Here is an 18973-nt window from a genome sequence, read left to right as displayed (position 1 = left end):
ATTAATGGTGACACCTATTAAAATCATTAAAATCTAACGTTTGTAAGAAGCACGTAACCGTTTTCCCCTTTTCACCAAATGTTTTTGTAAAATTAGTAAAAATCAAAAAATCACTGTCATCACTAGTTTGTCCATGTTGTTTTTTTAGCAATATGTAGCTATTTGTTGTGGTATTCTTGGAGCAGTGCTATGTAACCAATTTCAAATTCAAATTCACTTACATTATTATCTTGCCCAATTCTCCCAACAAACTCCTAGAGTCACCTTGCCTACTCTAACACATGTACACTTAAGTATGTTTTATTGAAGACATAGCTCAAGGGTAGCTCTAAAAAGTTTCAAAATTGAGCAAAATGCAGAATCTGACAAACATTTTGGAACGACTATTCCAAATTATCGTCTGTGTGTAGGTCTCAATACATGCTGAACTTAAAGGGTGTTCCACGGGGAATGTCCGCAACTCAGTAGCATTGCTCCAAATGTTTAACCCTTTGAGCACCAAAGTCTATTTTTGTCCCCTACATAAAATAGACCCCTGTCAATTTTTCTCCGATTTTTACCAAAATTTTGAGAAAAAACTGCAGCTTATGAAATGTGATGTCCAATTGGTCCAAAATTATCAGAAAATTACAGAAAAATTCATAAAAATTGGTAAAATTTTGAACTAAATTTTTGGCGGGAGAAAATTACAGCGCTCAAAGGGTTAACCTTGTGTCTCTGCTGTGTTTCACAAAAATTTGCACATACCCTTGAGCATCTAAAGTTGCCATGCTAATACTTTTGTGTTATATACTTCTATAGCCTCAGTCCAGATGTTCAGGCCACTGGCTATACCATCAATCATGAATGACCCTTGACCTATGACCTTTCACAGCAAATGTGTCATGCACTGCTATCCAAGAAAGCAATCACAGAAAAATACCTTTTGAATCACCACCCTTCCTTTACTGTGAATTTTTTTCCCACTCATCAGCATGTTTCAAGACTTACATTGTTCATGACGCCTTTCAATTTCAATTACAGAAGTATTTGAATTAAAACTGACCACTTCATTTCACTCTGCAGGTTGGTTGTGTTGACATGTGCACTCCACTTTTGTCATTCACATGGTTCATCGTCATCAAAGACACACACACACATCTTCCACAGGGTGTTGTAAATAATAGTTTTCATTTGCATTTCAGCTTTTGATCCCTTGTCCTGACAGCTCTGGATATATTATTTTCTTTGCTATCCTTGCCAACTGGTTTGTAAATTTTGAATAAAATTAAAAGGTTTGAGACTTAAGTGCTACATTTATTTAGTTCAATATTGCTTGCTCTCATCCCAAGCTTAATGGACCATCTCATGAACAGTGACATCATAGCATCAAGTGAAAAGGGTTTGTAATGGCCACTGTACTAAAGCCTCATATATCTGGTGTGTGGGTGAAATCACCTGTGCCTCATTTCATACATGTATTCATTTTTCCACACAGGCAGAGCCCATGCCCAGAAGTCACACAGATGGAAATTTGGCGCTGGAGGAAGGATGGATGAGAAATCAGACACGGTCAACGTATGACAGAGCTTCCAGGACACAGTCAATGATGGTGGCAGGTGGCAGTCCCAGTTCCAATAGAAAGAGTGCTACACTGCCTGGCAATTTGTCAGCTCCGCACAATGACCCTAGTGAGGTAAGTCATCAGCTGGACTCAGCACTGGATTTATTATCAAATTGATGAACTTTGCTTCGTCATACCTTGGTAACTCATCACTGCTTACCATTCTTCTGAATAAATAAATAAATAAATGAAGGAATAAATAAATAAATTAAATAAATAAATAAATAAATAATTCCTCTGAATGAATGAATACATAAATAAGTATATAAATATATAAATAATGAACTAATGAATAAATAAATAATTAAAAATAAATAATAAAGAAAATGTCATGTCAGGTACATGACATTTACCTTACAACTTGTATGGGAACAAAACTTCCTACTTTTTTTATCGGCTTAAAATTTTGAAATTGTAGCCATTTTTTTAATGTGTCTAGAGTTTCAGGCAATTTCAAGACTTTCCACCAGTGACAACAAGAAATGAAAGAAGTACAGCTTAGTTGCCAAGAAAATGTTTTAAAAAGTACCATTCTCAAGAATTTTTAATACTAGGCAAAGCCCTGTGTTTGCCTATCTATTATATTTCCTTGTTTACCAAATAGTGTAAAATATTTCACACAGTGAAGATGGCACAGATCCAAATCAGTAGACTTATAATGTGTTCTCCTGAAACTTAGAGCAGCCAAAATATTTAGATACTTGAATATGTATCATCTTGAATGGGACAGAAACTTGGATAGATAGTGTTATGGTGTCGAAATATCCCCAGTTACCACAATGAAAGTATATATCTGTAATCCGGTAGAGGGCGCTGTACCGCAACAAAATTCTAGTTTTACTAGAATATGCACAATGAAACATTCTCAAAACGTTCCACATGTAAATTTGAATTGTTCACACACAGGGAATCCAGCGTAGTTTCTCAGACCTTGCAGTACATGACACTGTGCCAAACACTGACAGAAGTGGCCAGGTTAACAGGGCAAAAATATCAGAAAATGGCAAGAAAATAAAGAAGAATTGGTGCTCATCCTACCTTATCTTGTCATCACCTCTTCTGTTCTTTTATAAAGATCAGAAATCTGCCAGTGGGGTAAGTTGTTGAAATATCTTTGATAGCCATCTGTCAGAAATTTAATGTCAACCATGCAGTTTCTCTCAGAAAAGAAATACAAAGGGTTATCTTTCCAAGCCTGTGTGTTTTCAGTTATTTTAGTTATAGTTCATGTAAGGTAATGTTCTCTGAATTCATGAAATTGATGTCTTTTGGATTACATATGGTTTGACACATGTATTGCATAATGCTATAAATTTGCGAATTGTTGTCCTGTTAGGTGATATATTAGTCTAACATAGGTGACAATGTTTTTGTTTGTCATGTTAAAATTCAAAAATTCTGCTTGCACTATCTCAAAGAATTCTGTATTTGCAACAGAAAACAAGACATGAAGATGTATGTTATGAGAATGTGGTCTAGAGGGTGGAACAAATCTGAAAATTTTTTTCTCAATTGTGCATCAAAATCAGTTTTACAGTTAAACAGCTGAACCGTCTTCTGTTAGAATATTGGTCAGCATTCTGCAAGTAAATCTCTATTACAGCGAGAACCCTAGCTTGTACTCTCATCCAAGCATTACCGTAATTGGGTCATTATTTGTAATGATAAAAATTGTTTGATCAGTTATGCAATCAGTTTGCAGTTTAAAACCCCAATTTTGTTGAACTGTTTGCAGAAATCTGGCTCCCCGACATCAAAACCAGAGGCAACATTTCACTTGAAAGGTGCAATTGTGGAATGGACCAAAGATAAATCGAGCAAGAAATATGTCTTCCAAGTAAGTTCATTTGTCTAGTTGTACTGTCCTGGCTGTACTATCAATCTGATGTACTTGTAACTGTGAAATATCTACTTATTCACTGGTGTCAGTTTGTTCACTATGCAAAGTTTAAGTATTTCTATGATATTCCAGTGAACAGTTTTTTAACAACGTACCAAACCAAAATGTAGTTTTGTGAATTTTAGTACACAAACAGACAGTCAATATATGTTATTCTAAAACAGGACACGCGACTTCTGCTTGTCATTAAAGCTTTATGCAAAAGTGATATACAGTTTCATATCAGTGTCATAAATATAAATCCTTCAGAGTATAAAAATCTTGTATGATACAATGAATATTTTCCAAACTATGCAAGTAAAAGATAAACTCTATGTTGTGATTCCCTAAGTTACTGTGAATAGTGACAATCAACCAATCAGATATAACCTTCTGAGCATGCTGCACATCAGCAGGATCTTGACTGTTCAATTTTGGTAGGAAAGCCAAAGTTACCGAGGCATTGTAATCAAATCTTCTGTTCCTGTCTTCATTTCAGTTAAGTACCCTTAGTGGTACAGAATATCTTATACAGTGTGATAATGCCATGGCATCACAACAATGGTATGAGTCGTTGGCCACAACTATCAATAGATTGGTAAGTTTCTTTAAAGAATTATATCTGTGAGTTTTATCCATGGCTGCAAAACTGTAAAACGTTGAGAGGGCATCTAATGGTGAACTAGTGATAACTGTACCTCTATTATTACAGACCTTATGTTTTGAGGAGAGCGATCACTCTGCTTGCCTACCACTCATGCAAACAAAAATCAAGAGAGCTATTTTCTACTGATGTAGACCCCAATCAACTTGTACACAAGCAAGTAATAATAATTTATCATCTGTGAGTGTATACATGTAATTTATGAAAAATTGCTGTTTTGTTCGGCATGAATGAGTTGTTGAGCATGTAAAACTCTTACGGGATCATGCTTTATCTTTTAAATCAAATTTTTATCAGCTTGTCTTTGTTTGTTTGAACACATAATTATGAAAACATAATTAGGGTTTTGACTCCTCCAAATTCAAAACATATAGTGTAAATCAAAAGTCTGATCATTTTTCACTGGCCTTGCTCTTTTCAGGGGAGCTGTTGAATCACTCACCCAGTACTCCCCTAGATGATTTCAGGGGAGCAAATTTTAGCTGTCCTGCCATTTTCAAAATACATGTATATGTTCTGATTATTAGTGTCAGGGATTTGGTGACACTAAAATGATTCTGTGCAAATGTGAAACAAGTCAGTGAACTGATCTTTTCTCAAGGTAGCATGCTCCAGGAAAGTGAAAAACTTGAACTTTTGCTCAAACTTTCTTCAAGCAAACTCTTTCGAAATCAAGTGTAAACTTCCTGGGTCAGTGTCCAAAGTTTGGTACCCGAGAAACAAATTACCTAACACTTAGCGATATTTGAAATTCAAATGGCCTTGCGTTAACTCTATGAGGGAAAAATATTATTTTCGATTTTCAAAAAGTGAAGATATGGAAAATTTTACTTAAACCAAGAGCTTTACCGTAAATTTAAAATGGGCCCCTTGCAGATGGTAGACCAGAGCAATATTTAAAAAATTTGAGCGCCGGAATATCTGTCCCTGTGGCACATTCTACCTAAAGTGTGTATTTCTATTTATTTTCAATGGAAACCACTAAGATTGCTCGTTGCTCATCACAAAACTCACTGAATACAGTTTTTGTCAGTTATATCTGAAATCCTTCCCATGATGCATTCTTCATATTGTATGTTAATTTTCCGTCACAAGAACTTTAGTAAATGGTATGTCACAGGGTCTGGAAAAGTCCTTGAAAATTGATAATCTGCCCACAATTTACAAAATCAACAAGGTGATCAATAGTGATATTGTAAAACTTACATGGAAAATGATATATAAAAATGATAATATTAATCAAAATGATATCTGGTATTTTGGACCTGAAAAGTCCTTCCAAATAGCTGAAACGTCCAGGAATTTTAAGGGACTTTGAAAGTTTGAGTGTATGGACTCTGTATTTAGTTTCTTTCTTTCTTTCTTTCTTTCTTTCTTTTTCTTTCTTTCTTTCTGTATTAGTTCTTTTAATCTTTTTCTTTTCTTCCCAACTTCCACAAAGATCTGCCCTTATTCTACTTTATAGTTGAGCAGGTGCATGCTGGTATAGCAAAAGGAACAGTCTTTGTCAGTAGACTGCTTCCCAAAATCATTTTCAGATTAATGAAGAGTACATAAAAACAAAAGAATGGTACAATCCCCTCATGACCTGCAAATCCTATCTACTATTATGAAAATCTTTAGAAACAAGCTATGATGCTGAAAAGATCTGTCATATGTGAATATTTGGTTGTTGGCACCTCTTATATGGCTGTTACTCTGATTTCAGAGTCCTGTACCTGGTAGAAGACAGCCTAGTGTAGATTATTCAGATGATGATGATGATTCAGAAGGCCCTCCACCAATGAGAAGTAAGTATTCCTCTGCCTCCGTTCTTCCTCAAGATTTTGAGCTTTTTCAGATGAAAACTCAAAACTTCCATAGCATCTGCAATACAAAAAGAGATTTCATTAATATCAAATGCAAACTGATCTGTGACCTTGTACACAACCACATAATATCAACATGGATGTAGCCTTGAGCTAGAACGATGCAGAATTGTGCTAGCAAATTCTACAAGTCCTGTATCAGGAAATATAGGGCACAAAACTCTAACGTTGTGTTGAATGAAAACTTGGACCTTCTATATCAAAAGCTATGAGTACTTCCCCCCCCCCCCCCCAACAAAAAAAGAAAGAAAAAAGAAAAGAAAAACAGAAGAGAGGAACTGTGTGATTCTTAGATCACTGATAAAATGAAAGCAAGAAACCACGTCAAGGTAGCCTCAGCCTTTGGTAAGTGTTCTACTGACCAAAGGAAAGATACTCATATAACCCTTTCATCACAATGGTTAAGCCTGATTCCATTGTTATCAATAGTAATTGTGGACCTGTCTACAAGGAATTAGGGATGAACAGATTCAAAATGGAGGATCACTGATGAATGTGATACAACCAAAGCCAGGATTCGTGTGAGACTGGTGTCGCTCTTATCACTGTGTGTAACAAATTGTACAACCCATCTTGATTATGATAGCAATTGATTCAAAGATCAGTTTTGTCATACAGTACACCTCCATCATTTCCTTGATATCTGCAGGTGATTCTAGTGGCAAAGACGACCAACAGAAGAAGGTTGGTGGCCGACTGAAAAGATTACTCAGTATACGACCGAAAAAAGAAACCCTTGAACGTAAAGGAATAATCAAAGGTGAGTAATCAGTCTTTCATATCAGTGTTCTACACTAATGTTTAGCTTCGAGAAAGAACCATACGTCTTGAAGATTTCTTGAATGTGTTCAAACATTTATTCAGACACGGAGATGAAATGTACAGGTGTATAGCACTGTTCACGGTTACAGGTTTGTTACTAAATATAGCTGTACGTGCGCGACATTGAACAACGCTTCTTGAAATGCGGACAAATTTTATCAATGTTGCATGCATGGCTATTTTTGCAGCTTGTACTCTGAGTGTTGAATATGGCATTGAGTATTTATTGTTACACTAGCAGTCGCCTACTTAGATGTGATTTCGTCGTTCTTGCATGCGTAATTTTCAAAAGCGTAATCTAAAAATGTGGGCAAATATTTATTTTTGCATATTAATGAGAGAACAGTGACGTAAACTGTGAACAGTCCTTTTGAAATTATTGCTTCATGGGGAATACAAATTGCAATACTTTAAACAACTGTCATCAAAGACATAAACTCTCCTAAGGGTTTTAGCTCCTGTGCTAACATGGCCATTGTTGCGTTCTGTAGACCGTGTCTTTGGTAGTGACCTTGTACAGTTGTGTGAAAAAGAGAAAAGCCCAGTGCCAAAGATTGTGATACAGTGCATAACTGCTGTAGAGAAGAGAGGAATTGATGTGGATGGCATCTACAGAGTTAGTGGAAACATGTCACAGATACAGAAACTCCGAGTTATGATTGATCAAGGTGAGAGTATTACCCAGTGATAATGGATCAAGTTTTTTTAAGATTTTTGCAAAGTTTAAACTTCCAAAGTTATGGTAGAATGTATCTAGGTACAGATATTTGAACTCTTGAACTTTTACAATATTATTTATTGGGGCTTGTTTCGAAGCTTATGGACACAAATAAAGTTTCCTCCGGCTTAACCCTTGAGTGCTAAAGTTGATTTTTGTTGCATTTATACTATATGACGCCACAATGTGTTTCAGATCTAGACAGTTTTTTTCAGATTTCCCAAAATTTTGGTCAAAAAGTGCTGACCATAAAAGTATGCCCATGTGGTATAAAATCATGAAAAAATTACAGAAAAATTCATAAAAATTGATAAATGTTGCCCTGATATTTTGGGGGAAAAATTTTATTGTCCATTTGGTAATAGAATGTTTGAAAGTTTAAGTCAGGGAAGTTTGAGCAAAAGTTTAAGTCTTTCACTTTCAAGGCGCATACTACCTTAAAACTACAACGCTATGATATATGAATACAAAACATGTTGTCATTTGTAAGACAATATGCACAGTATTGTTCCTTACCTTGCTTTCATCTTCCTTTCTTTCAGAGCAGCATGTAAACCTCTTTGATCCCAAATGGGATGACATCCATGTAATCGCGGGAACCCTGAAGCTTTTCTTCAGAGAGTTAAAAGAGCCATTATTTCCATTCAAATTCTTCGACAAGTTCATTGGAGCAATAAGTAAGTGTTTGTGTGATGGAGAACTCATGATATTGAAATTTCTCTCTCATGCTCCTTTTCGCTGTTCAATTTTCATGTGGACACAGAAAGTTTCACTGCCTTGCAGTGTGCCCTCTAATAAGGACAGATGAAAAAAAAAATTTTGAGTCAAATTTAAGAAAAGTTTACATGCTGTTCATCGTATGCATGAATAGGTTATAACTAAAAAGTCAGCAGCAAGAAGTATAGCGCCCTCTATGGTCGTATATCTTTCTCGATTCCTGATACTCTTGCGTGAGTTAGTGAGAAGACAGTGAAAACAACAATGGCTGCCTCCTTGCCCATCAATCTATCGGCAAGATAAGTTTACTATCTATACGTAGTATCAATGCGGAGACTTACAGAAATGACGTTTTGAGATATTTTTTTGACCCAAAACTACAGGAAACTATGTTATCTGTGTAAATTATGAATCTGCTAAGCATTTCTAGTCATTGGCAGCTTTTTACAGCTGCGTCAGTGACTCGTCGGATGACTTGTAATTTCAGGTTTGCCCTGCGTCATGACGCGTAAAATTGGCTTAGTGGGCACACTGCTACCTTGGCTATGCTATCCATGGTGATATAGAGACCATGTTACAACAAATGAAATGATCTATGTCTCTCAAGGTAGAACATGCCTAAGGGACATATATTCAGATTCTCAAACTTTTATAACTTTTTTCTTGTCTTCTGCTTTCGTTGACCGGTTTTGAGGCTAGTGCAGGAAATGAGGTTGTCCATGTCTTATTTTTGTGAAAATCGAAAATGTTTTCCCTATTGAGTTAACAAGGAGTGTTATCCAAGAGATGAAATATCTGGTCAGGAACCTGTCTAAACCAATTTAGAATCCAGTGTCTGATATAATAAATCTGCCTAACTTCTTATTGCATGTAAGCACATTTATTTCTTGGGTTGCAAGATATTTTTTGCAAATTCCAACTGATTGTATCCAAACGTCTGAATTTGTTTGTTTCTGTGCAGACAATAGAGGTGGGACAAACTGCAATGACTGACAACGTCTCGTACCCATCTTTATTTGCAGTATTTGAATTACAATTGAAATCCAAAGAGCTGCTATGTTTATTCTGATTCGTTTTCAGGAATGAGGGATAGAAAACAGCGACTTAAAGCTTTTAAAGGATTAATAGGAGTTATGCCCAGACCAAATCAAGATACCATGAGAGTCTTGTTTCAGCATTTGGATAGGTAAGGTTGAAGCCCCTTTGGCTCTCTCTTTCTGTATCTCCATAGTCTGAAGGATGTCTGGCCAACTAACATCTACCAATTTCTTGCAAGAGTCTTGTGAATTCTTTTATATGCTCATGTGAAATCCAGGGATATTTCTACAACAATTTTAGCAGTGCTACCACTCTAATTAGTCCCCACTGACATCTTCCAGGGGGACTAATAGGTTTGGTCATGTCTCTGTGTGTGTGTGTGTCTGTGCGTGTGTGCATCCATCTGTCCCTCTGTTCACGCAGATATTTCAGAGATGCCTGGAGTGATTTCATTCAAACTTTGTACAAGAATTACTCCCTATGTCATACATATGCACGTCAACGTGTTTAATGAACCAATCCAATATGGCCGTGTGACGGCCATTTTATTAAAAGAGCAGGGACTGTGTCATTGACAATGACCATTTGAAAAAAAATAAAGCTCTGTTTCTAGAGCGACTGCACCAAATTTGATGAAACTTTGTAAAGATGTTTGTCACACAGAGCTCTGATAGCACACAGTCAGTATTGCATCAATGAATTGCCATTTGCATATTTTATGAATTTTTGTAAATATGGTGATAAGTCCAGAAATACTTCATCAAATTTGATGACATTTGGTACAGATGTTGATCACACAGTGCTGTAATACAATTCATTGACACTTGACACTACGGTACATGTGATAGTCTGTCAGTGTTATAGTAGAATGCAAAAATGTTTGGCAACATCCTGTCAATCAATTACTAATTGACTTATTTAATGACCTTTTGTAATTAGGGTGGTAGCCAACATTGGTTTTACATTTTCACCATCATTGAACTTATCCTTAATCACAGACCCAATTAATTAACAGGACTCTGCCCTCTCTAGGGATTTGTAAGCAAAGTGGGGACTGTGTCATCAACGATGACTTGTTATGAATCAAAATAATGGAATAATTTCTTAAGACTTCACACAACCTTCAAATGCAGTTTTTCTTAATTAATGGTGAAGTTTTTGCAATAGAAAATGTTTTATACCGATACACATATAGGATAGATTTTGTTTAATACTGAACAGAGCATATGTGAATCGTAATCCAGTGATCTCACTTGTAAATGTTCCAATACATAAGAGAGGGCATTTGCTATTTTAGTCAAGGTCCCACATTTGAGTTGTAGGACCCTTGGACTTCTCTTTTTATTCTTTCATTCCCATTTCCAATCAATGGAGTCCAATTTTGCCAAATATCAAAGACCAGAGTACCACAATTTTGTAATAAAGGGTGAAATGGGATCACCAGAATTATAAATTCTATGCCACACTAAGTTTTCCCTGTTTGCTTCAAGAGCTAATGTGTAATAGCTGTACCAACTAGCAAACCTGAACCATGCTTCATGTTTTTGTGGTGCATTCAATCTTACAGGTTAATTTTGAAATTGACAATGAGTTTTTACTTTTTATTTGACAGGGTATGTCGGCATGAAAGGCAGAATAGAATGAATGCCCAGAGTGTGGCAATTGTCTTTGGACCTACGCTACTATGGCCAGAAATAGAGACGGGTAACATGGCAGTTAACCTGGTCTGCCAGAATCAAATTGTGGAATTCATCTTATTAGAAATACACAATATCTTTCCAGAATGATTCCAGAAAACAAATCTGTCAGCACGGAACTGGTGCATTGGCATACCATTATGGAAGTACGACTTCAATACGGAATTTCAGAATGAAGACCTCTGCATGCCGTCATTAAAGAATGCACAGGGCTGCGTCCTTCCATGAATATTCTTTTGACTTTCAGTCCCTGGTTTTTACTTACCTGGGACCCATAAACACAAGTACAGTTCTGCGTTTGAAAAATTATTATAAATGCTGCACACAGTGATGTGCCGCCCTCTTGAGTTATACAGACTGCCTCAGAGGGCGCTCTTCAAGGACCATGGGAGAAATGCGCCAGTGTTTGTAAGCTTACGTTTGAAGATTTGCTGGCAAACGAGAATTGTGTCTCCTCAGTAGCATTTATATCAAGTATTTTTCTTGCAAAAAGGGTTAGTCAAGAGGTGTTAATAATAATAGTTGCCAAATTAATTTTTTATTAAAAAGTAGAGCACACTAAACAAAATTCCGTGAACACATGTTTCAAATAGTTTTCTGTCACAAGCAATACTACAAAAGAACCATAAAACACAGTTCATTTGAAATATAAATCTCTTTCAAAAATTATATAAAAATATTACAATGAAGATATGTCATGTGGAAAAATATGACAGTTGAAGAAAATGTAATTGTGCCACAGATTTTGAACTCAAACTTCTGAAGGTATGTTATGTATGTTCTCTGAAAGTTGGCCGGATAAAGATATGTCTAGGCTGACAATATTCAAGCATACATCCAGCTGTCACTCACAGTCTCCTGGCCTTCATAGTATCCAAACCATTATTATGGTGGGTTACAATGTTGCAACAACAGTGTGTAACTTGGGACAGAAAATGGAAGTTTGACCTTTCATTGACCTCTGACCTTACAAAGTAGTGCCAGTTACCTTTAAACCCTATTGTTTTCAAAACAAAGTGGTCTTGTACAACATTCCTACTAGATGTTGTATTGTACAATACTGTAATTCCAGTGTTCTTGTTAGATACTTGCAGCATGAAGCTCATAACCTAGAAACACTTAGACAGAGAGAAAAATTTGCATCTTTGTTACAGTGGAAAACCCAGTGTATTGCTGTTGTTTTCTTTCAATTGTGTCAGTCAGACTGACATTTTCTGGGGATTCAACTAGGTTTGCAGGGAATTGGTTGTCACCACAGCTTCCTGTGTCCTTTTTTAGGGAAAAAATGGGAACAATTTTGTGTGAGAGAGTACTAGTGTTGATAGAAAATATGAAGTGCCTAGACTAGCGCCATCAGAGAATTTTTAGACTGACAAAGTCTGAGTATCAGGAATGATTATGTTCTGTTTGATGTGAAAAATGTGGGAAGAGAAAGCTAAAACTGCGTCACATGTCACCATTACCTCACTTTATGATGCCTGGCATCAACCCCATCGCTTTACCGGTTTGTGTAAACCCAACTGAGTGTTGAAGTACATGTTTAGTTGGACTAGTTTGCTCTGAAATAGAACCAAAGGATTTAAGTTCCCAGTCGGTCTGTTGGTTGCAGAAGACACTAAGGTTTAATTTCAAGATACTACGCCCTAAGTCAATCGTGGTTTTGAATTTCTGCTGATAAAATGGTACGATATATTTTCCATGAACTGCCAAATGCTTCCTTCCAGTACAAATGCCAGCAGTTTTCTCTGTACATAAAGATTATTTGCTCTGATTTCTTCATTTTCCCCATTATTTTGATGAATGATTTGAATGATAAAGAGTGAAACAAAATCATTCTCTGTGTCGCATTTCGTAAATGCTTAAAGTTTGCAAAGAGAGTTGGGATGTATATTTTTTGTATTGTTGACAGGTATAGTTATCTGTTGAATATATTGTATGCATGTCAGATTTAAATGGAGCATGTTTCATCTGAGTGATAGGTCTGTACATTGGAATGAAATCTATGAGAATACCCGTTAACTATTTGTGTGTAACAGTGGATATTGTCCATTTTGTCTCTATGGCCACACTTTGTCCGTGTTTCATTACGTGATAAAAGTGGGAGTTTGTGATACTCTGTGAGTTCCATTGCTTTGTAACTGAAATCTTTGTAAATCCTGCCTACCTGTTTTCAATGCACAGACAAGGAAAATTTCTGTTTTGTTACTTTTTCTCACAGGATCATCTTGATGGTGTAAATTGAGTTCTCTGTGTGAATACAGACATGTAAAGAGAAGTTTGAAATCATAAGATATGACTTTTGTATTGTGTTAGGGAACATGTTATGTGTCAGGACGTCTGGTTGGGTGATTATCCAGTTGCACTGTTGACTGAGCCAATTAAAATGGCTTTTTCATAACTGCCACTAAGTTATTGACCTCTTAAGTTATTTACATGATCATCTTAAGTTTTAGCTCCAGAGTTGTTGTTTTGACAGATAGGATATGGGATACTTTTCTGCCTCCATTGGACAGATTTCACGCTCATGCTGTTGACATTGTGAAAACATAAAACTGCAATTATGGTGTGTGTGTGTGTGGATATGTACATAATTCCCATTTGTACAAGTCCTGCATCCTGCACCAATGCTCTTGTTGTGCATTTAACCCTTTCAGCACCATGGTTTGGCCCAAACCTATTGTTATCAATGGTAATTGTGGACCTGTCAACAGAAAATGGGGGTGAACTGGTGAATTTCATCTTGATGCTAGCAAACAACTGCCACAATTCAGTTGTTCAATCTCATTTTTATATTTCACGATAAAAAATGGCTTTCGTAGTCTTGAAAATTTTCAACAATGGAAAAAACTGGTCAGTTGAAGCGCACACAAGTACAGCTCATGATTGTTCGATATGGTTACAATGTAGCCTTTGTGACAACACGCTTTGGTATCACTCCACAATAGTCAATGGTGCAGATTGACTGATGCACTGGCAAACAGGGTTGAATGGGAGAAAAGACATATTAGCTCAGTAAGTTGTGCATAATTTTCATTCAAAGAGACAAAAAGCACTGAATTGATAGTTGATCACTCTGATAAACCTTGTTCAGTCAGGGAAAATTGTTTCTAGTTTCAGAAATTGATTCCTAGTGTGATCTGCAACTTTAGCCTCCCTCTCAATATGTGATATAGAACATGTCATTTTACAACGTTATGTCATGCAACACAATTGTGAAAATATAGAGTTAAAGATTGATGAAACTTTCACATGCGTTTCCAGTGTAGTGTATGAACCTAGCTTTCGGAGTATTCCTCTAGCTAATTGGCGGTGCATACATGCAGGATCACCCGACAGTTTTCATTGAGACAAACTGATTTTGCATGAAAATTCAAATATATAATTCAGGTATTAATTTACAATGTTGGTTGCAACCACATCATTATGATGAAGGAGAATCTTGTTACGACAGTGTTTGATGAAAAAAAAATATTATCCCATTCTCTTTTTTTGTGATTTACATCACAATTTTTACTTTAGGGAATGTGACAATAATTTACCTTGATATAGCAATGTTTCATACTATTTTCATAAAGGATCCGCTATACAAATTTTGACCTAGTGTTATTCGATTATGGATTGGTATGATTGCGATTATTTTATCTCCACTCTCCAAGCCCTATCTTGAATCATACATTGCTTACTTGAAAGCCAAGATTCCTCGTCATTTCATACCAACAACCCAACTATGCGCCAGTGTGTCATTTTATTCAAAACATTGATGTTTTTCCGATTACAGTGCCCTACTAAACCTTTTTACAGTGTTTAATATCCATTGATTATATAAACATTTATGTGTCATGCAAGGCATGTTGATGTGAACCCAACTTTCCAAGTTATTCTACTGGTGTCTTAACAAATCATTCCAGTTGATTGAATTTCTCAATCAGCTCAGGGTATGTACCAATAGGTATAATGTAATAGATCTGTAATTTAACACAAATTTATGTATATTTTCCTCTTATGGACTTCTACTACTGTGTTTGATGTGCTACACATGGAGAAATTCTGACTGTACGCCAATACTGTTCATTACTTTTGGCACTCTGAGGATAGAGTGCACAAATTTTATGTTGATGGAGAGAAGCTAGAGAATTAGTCCAACCACTGAATGGGATTCATCCATTCCATCAAATCTGTTCATTCATCTTATCCATCAATCTGTTGATTTGTCTTATATATCAGTCGCTTGATTCATCTTAGCCATCAAATATGCTATTTCGTCCAATCCATCAATTGGGTTGATATATCTGATTTGTCAAATCTGTTCAATTCATCTAGCCCATCAAAGATCACCCTCCTCTTGTAGCTACACAAACACATCCAAACATCCAATTGAAGATGGAAAATATTTCTCACTTGTTTATTCCACCAGCATTTTTTTCCCACAATGCACCAGAAATTTTTGTTGCAAAAGAGTAGACAGACATTCCCGTATGTGATGTGTAAAAAGTTAAAGAGTAGGATACAGAGAAATCAATGATAACAGTTTGTGGATGGTATTTATAATTAATGAATTTATGCAAAATGACCAAGATTATGGTAATTTTATTTTACGTTTAAGACTGACCAGTCCTATTCGCGGAAATCATGTTATGATGTAAAGATTTTTTCTTCTCATATTTTACTGACAAAGTCAAAAGATAAATGGATGTCCTGTTAATTTCTTTTGTCTGTTCAAACATTTTCGTGGAAGTTACCATTCCTATCAGATGATTTTCTTTCATTTCCGTTTTGTGGAGTGCTGGAAATAAGGGAGAAATTCCATATTGTCATATGAACAAGTTATTCCACATTTCAAACAGGATTAGTGTTTGTTCCCTTTTGCAAGTTCAATTACCCTTGGCATCATGAAGCTGTTTTCATATTTGCATTGTGGTAACTTTTCAAGTATTTTTTTATAATGTATATCTTTACTAAAATACTGGGATCTGTCCTGACCACTATAATTTTGAAGGATATAGTATGACTGATTTTGAGAGAAGCTCTTTTTTTTCGTTTTTCTTTTGTTGATCTTGTAAAATGTTTTCTTGTAAGCAGGGGGATTTAAGAATTATGGAATTAACAAAATATACAAAGACTTTCTCAAAAATATTTGTGTGGTTGTGGATTTTACCTCTTTCCAACATCTCTTGACATGTAGTGTGCTACTGAACTCTTTTTGGATTACAATACAGAGAGGATGGTTTTAGCTCCCATTTTCTTCTCTCTCTCTCTCTCTCTCTCTCTCTCTCTCTCTCTCTCTCTCTCTCTCTCTATATATATATATATATATACATGTGTGTGTGTCTGTGTAATTTTCTCTCTCTCTCAATTTCCAATTTTGGAAAGTAATCGATCATAAAGGTTTATACAACGCCAAAATCCAACATTAAATTAGTGAGTTACACAGTTCACGTACAACAAGACATGTCCATGACGTACTCTATCATGTCTATTGTCCAATGTTTCTACTCCGAAATAAAAAAGACGCAATGTGTTCAACACACTCAGGTTGCTCAAAAGATCACGTGATGGTGGTACAAACAAACCCATGCCTACAAGCGCATGCAGAAATACATAATATTCTATGCGCGTTTGCACACATGGGTTTGTTTGTAATGTGGTCCATTCAAATTTCAAGTTTGGAACTGTTACCTGTCCCAATTTTGCCACTCATACCATGGAAAGAGAAAATCTAACCAATCACAGATTTTAAGCAGGTCGCCGCATTTTAAAAACAGCACCCTCACATATGCATTTTGAATACCAAGATATGCCCCTTTGACTATATATGGGCATATTTAGATTAAAGGTGACTGTATACCTTTAAACGTACAGGGTCACCATAAATTTGCATATTCCATATATGGTAAAAGGGGCGGGGCTTAGCGCTAGCGTACTACCCCAATACCTGTAGCTGTCGGTCCTCCATATTTATACATCAAAGTTCAGGCAGACGATGCTACTTAGTATGGCATGGCTGGTCGTGTGGGGCGCCCTTTTTAAAAAGCGGCCACCCGCGTAAAATCTATGATTGGCTACTAAAAAGCAGGTGACCGAATACCTAATAACCTTTTAGAATATCAGGGGGGTGTTAACTATAGATAAGCGGACGAGTAGGGGGCAGTTCACGGAATTTGACGGTATATTTTGCCGGTAAAACTCCTCGGCCCTGGGGGCCTCTGAGTTTTATGGCAAACTTTACCGTTAATTCCGTAAACCACCAACTACGAGTTCGCTTACCGTGTTATGCCACGAATTTGCCCAGTTTTAGATCCTTGTTTGCCCACCGAAAGTTCGGATTCGCAGTTTTAGTGCAGTGTAAGTTTAAGCGTTTGCAGGAAAACATTGAAGCGTTTTGTCACCTTGTTGAACGAAAGTATAAAAACTAATCCATGAGTGATAAAACAAAACCAACATGTTGCTATTGTAGTGCGATGATATGTGGTCGAGCACCTGGTTTGATTTGAATTTTATGAATTGTGTTTGATTGGTTGAATGAAGTGAACAGGTGTTTGCAGATCGACCTTGGGTTGATAACTTTGAGCAGCACACACACAATTACAGAGTCGCTCCACGTATTTCAATATGGCCGAACCACTCGCTGACATGATTGACTGGGAAACAGAGTTCATCCTATCGCAGATTGATATCGATGATATGAAAGATTTCGGCACAATTTTACAAGTGGTATAGCTACTAACTGATGACGTCAAATTTCCGTACACAATACACTGTGTCATATTAAATTACAAGGCGTGTGTGTTTTGTGTACGGCGATTTGACGTGAGTTTGTGGCTATCCCACTTGTAAAATGATGCAAAGATTTCCAACTCATCAAAGTGCAGAAAGAGTTTCGAATTCATCCCCCACAATCGGAAAACCAAGCCGCACCGCCACGTCAGAGAAAGGCGTTACTGCAACTGAAACTGCAAGTACAAACTGAACAATATGTCTAGACCACAATGAGTATGGTACTGCGTATTTGCCTGTAAATTTAACTCTTAGGCTGCGTTCACAAATAACGATGGGGGGGGGGGGGCTGGAGGAATCGCGATTGAAATCTTATTTTGTTTCAGATCCCCCCTAAGTACCCTAAAAAATTTTCAAATCCCCCCTCTATATGGTCAAAATTTTTCAAGTCCCCCTCCCCCAACTATCACAGGCCCGCATATTTGTAAAGGATGTGAGCGCAGAAAAAATAAACATGTAGGCCTATTGGGCCGTTCTGTTCACAGGTGTTCAACATTACCTGTATTAGCACTTTGTATAGTCATATTCCCAAGGCAAGCTCTTTAAATGCATCAGTGATTTTTTTAGATTTTTTGACCTTAAAGCCAACTTGAGTTAATCCATCTCTGGCCAGGTCAATTGCTGCTGCTGAAGAGCACACAAAATGACAATCATGAGAGAGTGGGCAAATTGTGAATTCTGGCTAATTGCCATATTGTAAAAAACTGAGCACTGTGACCAACCAAAAATTTGTTTCAAAACTACAAGACATACATGTCATTTTTGAATTAGATGCTACTCAAAATTGACAATACTGGAAGGTTAAAATATTTCATCAAATAAATGTTTAAATCTCTGAAATTTTGGGTGTAATAATTGCGATTTTGGTTAAAAAATAAATAATTTCATTTGGTCACATATTTTTTCGTTTAGTCTTTACTTTTCGAAGTTTACTTCTTTAACATTTTATGACAAGAATGAGAAAATTTAGAAAATCAAGCATGGTGACGTCATCTTTTTTCTTTAATATTTGATATTCTCATATGCCAGAATTCAAAATTTTCCATGTGTTCTTCCATGTGTTGTTCTCTGGCCTGATCTTGTGTGACAAGTATGTTTCACTGTCATGAGCGTCATTTGACCCAAACTCTTTCTTCAACTACCATGTACATCAGAGTCAGAGCTATCTCTGTCACTGTTCAGGTATGCAGTAA

General features: G+C 36.4%; 1 protein-coding gene across 5 annotated transcripts in view; it reads left to right on the top strand.

Annotated features, from left to right (window-relative positions):
* The window catches only part of LOC139140994 (rho GTPase-activating protein 15-like), a 67848-nt gene extending 51711 nt beyond the window's left edge, over window positions 1-16137 (top strand). For all 5 annotated transcript variants that reach the window (XM_070710520.1, XM_070710519.1, XM_070710518.1 and 2 more), the window contains 10 exons: window positions 1478-1675; window positions 2510-2698; window positions 3339-3440; window positions 3982-4080; window positions 5855-5936; window positions 6664-6774; window positions 7328-7504; window positions 8097-8231; window positions 9352-9457; window positions 10922-16137. In XM_070710520.1, the coding sequence (XP_070566621.1) occupies window positions 1478-1675; window positions 2510-2698; window positions 3339-3440; window positions 3982-4080; window positions 5855-5936; window positions 6664-6774; window positions 7328-7504; window positions 8097-8231; window positions 9352-9457; window positions 10922-11096 (1374 nt within the window). In that variant the 3' untranslated portion in view covers window positions 11097-16137. The remainder of the gene's footprint in view (window positions 1-1477; window positions 1676-2509; window positions 2699-3338; window positions 3441-3981; window positions 4081-5854; window positions 5937-6663; window positions 6775-7327; window positions 7505-8096; window positions 8232-9351; window positions 9458-10921) is intronic.
* Window positions 16138-18973: the final 2836 nt, after the last annotated feature.

This window comes from Ptychodera flava, chromosome 9 (assembly GCF_041260155.1).
Source record: "Ptychodera flava strain L36383 chromosome 9, AS_Pfla_20210202, whole genome shotgun sequence".
NCBI lineage: Eukaryota > Metazoa > Hemichordata > Enteropneusta > Ptychoderidae > Ptychodera > Ptychodera flava.
This window is presented reverse-complemented; position numbering and strand designations above follow the sequence as displayed.